At 55.3% G+C, this 10892-nt stretch overlaps 1 protein-coding gene across 2 annotated transcripts in view; it reads left to right on the forward strand.

Moving 5' to 3' along the window:
* Positions 1-10892, forward strand: part of SLX9 (SLX9 ribosome biogenesis factor) — a 28592-nt gene that overhangs the window by 12616 nt on the left and 5084 nt on the right. For both annotated transcript variants that reach the window (XM_024758335.1, XM_024758336.1), the window contains exons 3-4: positions 2433-2501; positions 9379-9514. In XM_024758335.1, the coding sequence (XP_024614103.1) occupies positions 2433-2501; positions 9379-9514 (205 nt within the window). The remainder of the gene's footprint in view (positions 1-2432; positions 2502-9378; positions 9515-10892) is intronic.

The raw sequence follows: 10892 nt of genomic DNA on the forward strand, positions 1-10892 counted from the left end.
TGGCCATTTCTGGAGCTGTGTTCTCAGGTCGGTGAGGCCAGGCCTGGTCACCGGCAGGTGCTCCTCCCCCGTCACCAGGTGGGGTGGCCTGAGCACCTGCTCTGTCCTCTCCACTCCTGCCATTCCAGAACCTTCCTCTGAGGGGGGACACTGTGGTCTTTGGCCTGTCCCGGGCTGAGTCCGAGGGGGCTTGGTGCTGGGATGGAGAGAAGTGATACGCAGGCTTCAGGAGGGAGCGGACGGGACAGGCTCGAGGTGGTGCCGCTGCCTCCTTGGTGCTGGCCAGCGTCCCCCTGAGTGTCCCCCGTCCAGCCTGGATGGCCCGTTCTCACGGGGTGTGTCTGTAATCGAGCGGGACCCATTGGGGCCTTGGGGGCGTGGGCAGACCTCTCTCACACATCCTCTACCGTAGCTCCTTTCTGAAGTGCCCAGGTAATAGTACCTTGAGCATATTTCCTGAGTTTTTCAGGTGCTAGAAACCACCACTACGTGGAAGAAATTAACTGCTTGATGACCCTGAACACGAAGCCCCCAGACCTTCTGGTGCCATGTGTTAACCAGCCTGTCACCTCACCATCAACCAGTCAGAGAGCTGTGCACGAGCTGATCTCGTACCCTGCCACCCGCCTCTGTCACGGGGCCTTTCAGAATGCTTTGCTGAAGCCTTTCAGGCAGTTTGGGGTTTTCTGAGCACAAGCCACCCGTCTCCTTGCTTGGCCCTGCACAGCGCTTCTCTGCTCCAGCTCTGACGTCACAGTTGTTTGGCCTCACTGTGCGTCGGGTACTGCACTTGGCGCTTGGCAGCATGTCCGCAGGCGGGCCCCTTTCACAGGGCTGGCTCACACACCTGGGGGACTTACGTGTGCCTGCTGTCCCAGAGTCCGGACGATGGGCGCTGGCCCATCTAGGGTTGGCTTGAAGTACCAGGGTCGGGTGGATGCGGTCAGGGACACTCAAGGGTTCTTCACAGGGCCCTCTCTCCTGTGAGTTCGAAAACTTCCATTAAAGCCGCGATGGAGCCAGGCCCTCTTCCTTTGGCTGGACATACATGTCCTTCTACAGCCCTGGAGATGTCCAGAGACAGGATAGAGCACCGCCCCGGGCAGCCGTGCTGCCCTCACTCAGCCCTGACCGCAGCCCTGGGGACGTGGTGGCCCTGCCCAGATACCGCCTTCTTCTTAAGGGTGGTCCACCTGGCCCCTCACTGTCCCATTGAAGGGCTTTGCCAGCCCTTGGGGGTTGGGCTTGTTGGGCTTTTGGAGCCTCCAGATGCCCTCGGGGTCCCTGGTGGGATGCTGAGGTGAGCAGACCTGAGTCGCCCTGGCCCCGCAGTGCCCGTTCCCGCTTGTTCCCTCCCATGCCCCTGGGGGCAGCGTCTGTTGGCCGCCCTGGGCCGGAGGCTCCCCGGTTCTCGGGCTTGCAGCCTCCGCGAGACTGAAGCTTCCCCAGTCCCCTGGGCCTCACAGGGTCAGCGTGCCGGGTCCCATTTCCTGGGCTGCTGGGCAGGGGTCCTGGGTGGCGCGGGGAGGGTCCCGACCCGCGTGCCAGCCTGCCGCTCGTTCAGATGCCGCATGCGCTTACGGTTCTGTCAGTCTCTGCGGGTCGTAGACTCTTCTTTCTTTTGAAATTATTTCAGAATCAGGAGCAAGGCAGAGAAGACTTCTCCCTGGATCTCTGAGGGCGGGTGCGAGGCTCCCGTGTGAGGCGCCTCTGCTGCCTCCTGCCGCTGCTGCCCTTGCTAAGGCTCCTGCCCCAGACATGCCGCCCTCACCCCACTGGCGGTTGGGCCCCGCGCCGGCCCGGGGACATCCCCTCCCTCACCCACAGTCCCACGGCCGCTGACGCCTGCAGGGCGCCTGCCATGCAGCCCCTCCCTCCCGTCACCCTCCTGCACACCCGCCCGCATCCCGAGCAGCCCGCCGACCTAGCACAGGGTGACTGACGGCCCTGCGCCTCCCCTTCCTGCTGGGCTGAGAGGTCGGGGTGAGTGGGGAGGAAAGCAGGCCAGCTCCAGGCACGGCCGCAGCGTGGTCACGGGTTACGGGCGTTTACAGGGGATCCTGAACTGACAAGTCCAGCTGACCAGGAGCGCCGCCCTGACGGAGCTCGTCTCTGCGCTGTTTCTCCTTAGACGCCGTGGGTGTGTTGCACCAGCTCGGGAATCTGCGGGACAGTCAGATCCTGTACAGAATGCGCCCCGGGTGGAACGTGGCCTGGGCTTAAGCCGCGTTACCTCTGGGGAAACCAGCTAAGGCCCAGCGAGCGGGGCAGCCTGAAGTCACTCTGCCTGGTGTGCTGCGGCCCTGCCTGGGGGGCCTGGTGTCCCACAGCCAGGACCAGGCGCGATGGCCGGGCACCCTGAATAGCTACACCTGTGTGCACACCTTGGGCTCCTGGCTTTGTCCTGCTCACCCTGTGTTCTCTGTCCGCAGGTGCCAAGGCCAAGGCTGTTTTGCCCAAGAAGGAGAAGCTGAAGCTGAGGCGCGAGAGGTGGCTGCAGAGTAAGCTCCCCCTGTCCCTGGCGGGGCCCTGTCCCTGGCGGGGCCTTACCCCTGGTGGGGCCCTGTCCCTGGTGGGGACTTGTCCCGGGCTGGCTCGGAGCCCGCTTTGGGTGGTCTGGGGCCCTGGAGGATGTGACAAGTAGGTGGCCCTGCGGGGGGAGGGGCTGGCCCTGTCACCTGTGCAGGTGTCCGCAAGGCCTTGCCTCAACCCCGACCTCCCCCCCCCACCCCGGGAACGTCGCAGGAAGCTGCTTCTCCCGTGGAAAGCATTGCAAAGGGAGTGCGTGCGGGTCGGGTGTTTTATGATACCTACGAAATTTCCCACTTTCTGGTTCTGCGTGTGTCCCTCCAGGCCCTCTTCCGGGTGTGTGACAGTACAGGGTCCCCAGCAGAGGCGGCTCTTCACCCACCTGGTGGGGTCGGGGACCCCGGGCCTCCGCTCTGCGGGGGTTGGTGACTCCCTCCTTTCCGAGCACCTGTCTGTGGGGTGGATTTCTTCTTATTAATTTTGCTTGGGAAAGATACTTATATTTCTTGATGCTGATTTTTTCTGAAGATTTTCTTGTGAAGATTGTTTTGAAATTTTTTTCTTACAGTTGTCTTTTTAGTGTTTTGCTGACTTTTAAAATGGTTTTTTCTTTATGTTCTCACACAGTTAGAACATGATCTGCTTTTTTTTTTTTTTTTTTGAGGTACGCGGGCCTCTCACTGCTGTGGCCCCTCGCGTTGCGGAGCACAGGCTCCGGACGCGCAGGCTCAGCGGCCATGGCTCACGGGCCCAGCCGCTCCGCGGCACGTGGGATCTTCCCGGACCAGGACACAAACCCGTGTCCCTTGCGTCGGCAGGCGGACTCCCAACCACTGCGCCACCAGGGAAGCCCTCTGCATTATTTTTTCCTTGAAGGTTTTAAAGAAACTGTATGCTTTTAATTTTTTTAGAGAAATTTATCAATTTATTCCACAATTGTTAATTTTAGGTTTTCTTTCACATTTTGGATGTTTCTTAAGGAAATGATTCATTCATCCATCTTCTTTTTCACAGTCCCTAGCATGGAGTTGTGCAAAATATTCTTTGTAAAATGAATTTGGAAAAGTTAATAGGCTGGGAGCACTGGGGCCCTGAACGTTCCCGGGCTACATTTTTTTTTTTTTTTTGCGGTACGCAGGCCTCTCACTGTTGTGGCCTCTCCCGTTGCGGAGCACAGGCTCCGGACGCGCAGGCTCAGCGGCCATGGCTCACGGGCCCAGCCGCTCCGCGGCACGTGGGATCTTCCCGGACCGGGGCACGAACCCATGTCCTCTGTATCGGCAGGTGGACTCTCAACCACTGTGCCACCAGGGAAGCCCATGGGCTACAAATTTTTGAAGACGTTTGAGTTTTCTTCCATGATGGTTGGTCTTTTTCTAACTACTTGAGTTAATCTTGGTCACTCATTTTCCTATAAAAACATCTAATCTAATCAGATTTCAACATTTATTAGCAGAGTTGTTGGCTTCTCGTTATTTAATGTCCTGTTTATCATTCTTTATTTGTATCCCCTTCTCTAATTTCTGGTTAATTTTGTCTCTTCCATGCCAAGAGTTCTTGTATTTAGTTGTCACTTCTACTCTTCTGTTTTCCAAATTGTTAGTTTCTATTTTTTCAGTGCCCCATTCTTGGTTTCTTTAGGTTTGTTTTAGTGACGTATTTATTTTTGTATGTTCTGTTTAGGAATGAAAGGCTGTATGTCAGCCTCTGAATATAGCTTTAGCTACATCTCCGAAGTTGATTTTCCTTAGTATTTCATTACGAAAAGTTTTGTACGGAAAAGTAGGAAGAATTTTACAGTGGGCGTCCTCATGCCCACCATCCACGTTTTACAATGAGCACCTCACTTCTTTATCACATGTCTGTACATCTGTCTATCCAAACACCAACCCATGTTTTAGCTACGTGTTCCAGAGTAAATTACGGACCTCAGCACACTTTCTCCCAAATAATTCCACTGGAGTTCAATATTTGCTTATGGTTCTTTTCAGTTTTTATTTTGAGGTAAAATTTACATGCAGTGAAATGCAAATCTTAAGTGTGCTGTTCAGTGATTTATGACAAATGCCTACACCTGTACAACCAGAATCCCTTTCAAGGTGCAGACCATCACCATCACCCAGAAATGCCCCCTGCCCCTTCCCAGTCCCGACTCCCCCCGAGGTAGCCACCATCTGGTCTTTTTCAGGTCAGAGTTTAGGTTTTACTGCTCTAGACATCGTATAAAAGGAGTCATGTAGGATGTGCTCTTCTTGTGTCTGGGTTCTTCTGCTCAGCTTGGCACTGGGCTCGTCCGTGCTTCGTGTAGCCGTAGTCGGCACCCTTCTGTTGCTGAGAAGTGTTTCTGTATGTGGTGTCCACTTTCCTATGGATGGACACCTGGTCTGTTTTCTCTTTTTAGCTGCTGTGGATAAGGCTGCTATGCACATTCTCTACAAGTCTTCTGTGGACATATGTTTTCATTTCTCTTGGGTAAATACTTGGAATGGAACGCTGGGTCGTAGGGCAGGTGTATGTTTAGTTTTATAAGCAGCTGCCAGACGTTTCCCTACTGTGGTTGCACGTCTACGCCCCCCCAGCAACGTGGGAGAGTCGTGGTTGCTCCCCGGCTGTGCCGGCACGTCTGTCCCTGCAGTCCTAGCTGCTGAGCGCGAGGTGCCCGTTGTCATGGTGAACGGGCATTTTCACGTGCTGCTGCCCATTGGGGCGCCCTCTGAGGCCCAGGGTCTGTTTCATGAGGCTCTTGCTGGGCTCTTTATTGTTGAGCTCAAGGAGTTCCTCCGTCCTGGAGACCAGTCTTGTCAGGTGTGTTTTGCAAATAATTTTCTCCCAGACTGGGACTTGCCTATTTAATTTCTTAACAGTTTTTTTTTTTTTTTATGAACAGAAGTTTAATTTTGAGGAGGCTGATTTGTCTTTTCTCCTTAGGGGGCCAGGGTGCGTCTTGTTTAAGAAAATGGCCCAGTCCCAAGTCAGGCGGATAAATCCTACTCTTCTAAAAACTTTGCGGTTTTGGCTTTTTCGTTTAGGTTTGTAATCCATCTTGAATTAATGTTTGTCTGTGGTGTGAAGTCCTGGTTCAGGTTCTTCTTCTTCTTTTTTTTTTTTTTTTTTCCAGTTCCAGCACAATTTGTTGTAAAGACTTTTCTTTCCTCATCAGTTTCGTGTCTTTGTGAAAAGTCAAATAGCCTCTCAGTACCAGGCTGTCTCAGTTGTGCAGCTGTGAAGCAGGTCTTGGCGTCAGATAAGGGAAGTCCTGTGTCCCAGGTCCTCTGTTTCAAGACTGCTTTGGGTGGTCCAAGTTCATAGCATTTCCATATGAATTTTATCACAGGCTTGTCAATGTCTTGAACGTCACCACCACCAACACAACCTATGACAGCAATGACAGGGATTGCTCTGAGTCTATAGGTCAGTTCAGGAGAATGGCCATTTTAACAGTATTGGGTCTTCATCCATGAACGTGGTATCTCCCCTTTTATTTACGTTTTCCTTAGTTTCTGTCGTCAGTGTTTGTGGTTCTCAGAACAGAGGTCTTAGGTTTGTGGGGTTTTTGGATAAGCTTATTGCTGTTTTACAGTTTTTGAGGCTGTTATAAATGAAATTCACAAAAGCTTCATTTTCCGGTTTTCTGCTATTTATTATATTATTAATTACTTACGAATGATTATTAATCTTGTATCCTCTGGCCTTGCTAAAATTGTGTTGCTTCTGGTAGTTATCCTGGAGATTCCTTAGAATTTTCTGCGTAAATGCTCATGCTACTAAAATAGAGACAGTTTTACCACTTTCTTCTCAAACTCTGTTTTATGTCGTCTTCTCATCCTACTGCAGTGGCCGGAACCTTTGCAGTATTGCTAGAAGGGGTGAGAATTGGTCCCAGTCTCCACGGGCTGAGGACTGGGCCGTGGTCAGTGTCCTGTGAGCCAGCTTTGCTCAGGGTCAGTAACCCCAGGCCGTGACGGTGCATTAAGCTGGTGGTCCTCATGCGAGCTCTGTTTTGGGCCCTGTTTATAAGGAACTTCCCTTCAGTTTCTTACAGGTTAGCAAATGTGGGCAAGGAAGCAAGGAGAAAATGACCAGGATGGATGGGCCTTCAGGGATCTGGCCTGCCCTCCTGGGCAGCACGTAGAAACACAGGTTTCAGCCCGTAAAAATTTCCCACGTTCAGCATCCCACACGCCAGTGAAATTGTCTCATTTGTAGTATTCAGTTCTTGCATAGGTAATTTTTAGGAATAGCGGGAGGGAGGGGCCCCCCCCCCCCCCCCACCCTTTACCCAGGATGGCTGGTCGCAAAGCCTGCTCTTCGAGTTCCCACCTCCCTGACGCCTCCTTGTCGGAATTTCCCTCGTTTCATAATTTGCTCTAATATCCAGTAGGCCAGCTCTCTTGTTTCTTGTTCTTTTTCAAAAATGTTTTGGCTATTCTTACACATTTAGTGTTTTTAAAAAATAAGGTTTGGAATTAGATCCCAGGTTCAGTTACAGGCCCTGTTGGAGTTGGAGCTGCGTCAGACCTGAGGCTGGTGTGGGAGACGCGCTCATGCCCTCCCTGGGCTCGGAGCCGCCTGGCCAGGTTGGCGAGCGTGTCTGCCATCCCTTCTGTGGCCTGCTTCATCAGAGAGTCTGCCTGATGTACACAAGATGTGGACTTTCTGGTAGATGATCTCTCTCAAATTAAGGAAGCTCCATCTGTTCTTGGTTTCACTGTAACCTTTACCCTGAGCGGACAGTGAATTCTGTCAGGCTCTTCGGGCACTTCTGTGGTGACTGTAGTCTCTCCCTTTGAAGCAGCGACTGCAGTGGCCACCCGGCACGTGTCCCTGTGTTGTGCTGTCCTTGCACGTGCTTCGGATGCGTCCTAGGTAGACCCCGCGCGCTTTGAACCTAAAAGGCTCTGGCTCTGACTTGCTGGCATTCGCCTCCGTCCTCCTGTGAGCTGGGCCTGCTTTGCCTGGTCCCCCAGCTTGGGCGCCGGGCCGGCCAGCCAGGGAGGGAGCCACCCTGTCCCTTCCCCTGCCTGAACCCCCCCGACCCCCCGCTACTGCCTCGGCCCTCCTGGGAGCCAGGGCTCTGGGAAGAGTCACCCGGCTTGATGAGGTAGGTACTGAGTAGATTGTTTATCCTGTCAGCATGGAGAGTACTGAATTGTCACCCTATACATCCTAACATCCCTGGCATGGAGGGGTGGCCTGGGGCCCAGGGCAGGAGGACCCGGGAGGATGGGCGGTCTTCGTCCCAAGAGCTCAGCTCTTTGGGGTGAGTTGAGGGTCCCCTGGACTCTCCCAGTCTGGGTGCAACTGGGGTGGGTGTGTCCCTGACTTGGCTTGTCCGGGTGGGCCTTTCCAAGCTTCTCTGGGCGGCGCGGGCCTTCGAGGGTGGACTCCGAGCTTGGGGACGAGCTGCTCCTGCCAGGCCTCCCACGCACCTTGTTTCCAGAAAGTGTTCTCTTTTGGAAATGCCTGTTAAGGGTCGCTACACATCCCTCACTTCTCATACACCTCCTGGGGCTTGGGTGGACCGGGGCCAAGCCGAGTGCATGCATGTTCTTTGTACTAATAATCGGTGGGCTGTCCTGAGTCTGTCCTCACTCGTGGGGCCCCCGTCCAGGTCCCCGTCCTCCTGGCCTGCCCCGTGCCTGGTGTCATCACCGCCCTTCTGGGTGCTGTGCCCGCCGCCATCGTCTCCTGCACCTGCCCCGAGGGGTGGCCGGGTGGCCACAGCGCCCGAAGGACCGGTTGCGGACTTCCAGCCCCTCGGGAGGGAGACGCCCCGCGTCGGGCCACCTGGGCCGCTGGCTGACGCTTCTCTGCTGGCATCTCCAGGCCTCTGTCGGCTGGGCTGTGAGTCTGTCGGCTGCTTGTCAGGAAGGTGCTCTCAGTTCCCTTTTTAGATGTGATTCAGAGTCTGCAGCCTGGTTATTTATAGCCCAATAAACCTCGTGCAGTTGGGAGGCAGGAGAGCCTCTCAGGCTCCAGTCTGATTGTCCCAGATCTATCACATCAGAGCTTCATTTCCAAGGTTTTTTTTTTTTTTTTTTAAGGAATCTAATGCAGAACAATCAAATCAATTGTCACAGATTCAGGCAGTTTCCCTGGAGCAAGGTCTGCACACAAGCTAGTGAGCTGGTGTTTTCCACGAGCCACACTGTGGAAATCATGCATCTGAGTATGTGTTTTATTAGCAATTTTGAAATACATATATTTTAAAATGAAAGATCCCGAGGCCACATCCCTGTCCAGGCCCTGCCGGCCGGCACAGCCTCACCCCGGTGGCTCATCCGTGCCCTGCCCTCTGCTCGGCACCCTGGACCCCCGGGCCGCGCCACCCCTCCCCAGGGTCTGTCCCAGTGCCCATACCCCTCTTCCCAGGCCCCCCCCAACCAGTGCAGGAGCCCCCTCGAGACCCTGTGGTGCATGTTTCCTCTCGCTTTGGACCTGGCCACTCGCACCTGTTGCCTTGTTGGGGACCCTCCTGCCTGCTGACGTCTCCCGTGGGGACCTCTTTTTCCCTCCTGGGCGTGTCCCTAGGAGGCACAAGGGAAGCAGAGCGGGAGGGGCCGGCTGCTCTGCCTGTGCGGCCCCTCCCTCCGCCCGCCCCGCTCCCGCAGCCGGCCGGCCTTCCCAGGGGCCGCTCCCTGCCTGAGCCCGTCTCCTCATCAGCCTGTAATTCGACAGCCACCTCCGGGATTAAGGGCAGCAGACCGCTGGCAGCCAGCCCGCCCCCGGGGTCCGGGCCGAGCTGGGGCTCTGTGGGCTGGGAGTCAGGACCCTCTGTCGCTGAGGGCGGCGGCCGGGCGCTTGTCCTCCTGGGTCCCCTCTCGCTGACCCCTTATCCCCCTTCCTCAGAGATCGAAGCCACAAGGCTGGCGGAGCAGGAGCGCAAGGCGGAGCAGAGGCGCAGGGCCACGGTGGTGGTAGGGGACTTGCAGCCCCTGCGGGACGCCCTGCCCGAGCTGCTGGAGCTGCAGATGGGTGGCCAGCGGTGAGTGTCCTGGCCACGGGGCCGCCGCCTTGTCCAGGGCGGGAGGACGAGCAGGTGGGTGGCTGGGCTGGGCACTGACCCCGGAGAGGCCCGTCTTGACTTGGACACCCTTGTCCCAGGCCCAGCCGTGAGCCAGGGGCCCTGGGGCCTCCTCGGGGCCGGGAGCCCGGCGGCACGTGGACAGCACTGTCGCTCTCCCGCCGCGTGGCCAGAGCCGCTCAGCCGGGCCGCCGCCGGGCTCCGTGCTCTCCTGCTTGTCTCCCGGCAGCCGCAGCTGCTGTCTTTGCTGCCTCCCTCCCAGGACCTGCCGTCCTCCTGGGGCCCTTCCTGCCTCCTTGAGTCCTGTGTGCTTTAGGAGAGCACGTCCCGCAGCTGTACCCGGGCTGCCGTTTCCGAGCAAGGGTGAGGCCGCCTGGCCTGGCTGGGAGGCGCCAGCGCAGGTGTGACCACGACCTCAGCTTTAGGACAAACGGGCAGCAGTTGGAGGGCCTTTCTGTTCTGTCACAGTTGCTGGCCCGCCATCGTTTACTGGGTTGTCTCTCATTTTGCCTTTCTGAAATAATTCTTTCTCCTACTGAACTCCCCTCTGAGGAGAAAGGATCCGGGGTTGGCAGGGGACACGCCCAGATGGTCGGTCCAGGCCAGTTCCAGGATGGAAGCGCCCAGAACATCAGGTCCAGACAAGGAGTGGCCACCAGAGCTGAGATTTGGTGACAGAACCAGAACCCAAAATGCACATTCCATTCCTGGTTCTTGAACAAAAATGTGACCCGGTCAAACATCCTCTCTCTCCCTGCTTTTAGTTTTCCCATCTGAAAAATGTGCTCGGGGCTCCCCGAGGGGAGAGAGCTGTGTAAACACCGTGGCCAGCAGCCCGAGGAGGACCGCGTGGGGCTGCGGGGGCCCAGCTGCTCTCCCAGCCCCAGCCTCTGGTCGACCGGGGTCACCGTTTCCCCGTCTAGTGCCTCTTGGCACTGGGGAGCTGTTCGTTTAAGTAAACATTATTTTAGGACAATGTTTGAATGTAAATAGAAAAATGACGGAGATAATACCGACAGTCCCAGTGCAACTTGCACGCGGCTTCCTCTCTGTGACGTCTTACATCAGCGTGTGCGTTTGTCACAATTAAGGAACCAACACTGATTTATAAATAATAAGCTTAAAATAATAATTGACTAAAAGCTCACAGTTTATTCATACTTCCTCAGTTTTCCTTGGTGTCCTTCTGCTGTCCCAGGACCGCATCCAGGACCCCACATGGCATGTAGTCGTTGTGTCCCCTCAGAGCGCTTCTGGGCTGTGACAGTCTCTCAGACCTTCTTGTCTTTTTTTTTTTTTTTAATAAATTTATTTATTTATTTATTTATTTATTTATTTA

Source organism: Neophocaena asiaeorientalis, unplaced genomic scaffold (genome assembly GCF_003031525.2).
Source record: "Neophocaena asiaeorientalis asiaeorientalis breed wild unplaced genomic scaffold, Neophocaena_asiaeorientalis_V1.1 scaffold45, whole genome shotgun sequence".
NCBI lineage: Eukaryota > Metazoa > Chordata > Mammalia > Artiodactyla > Phocoenidae > Neophocaena > Neophocaena asiaeorientalis.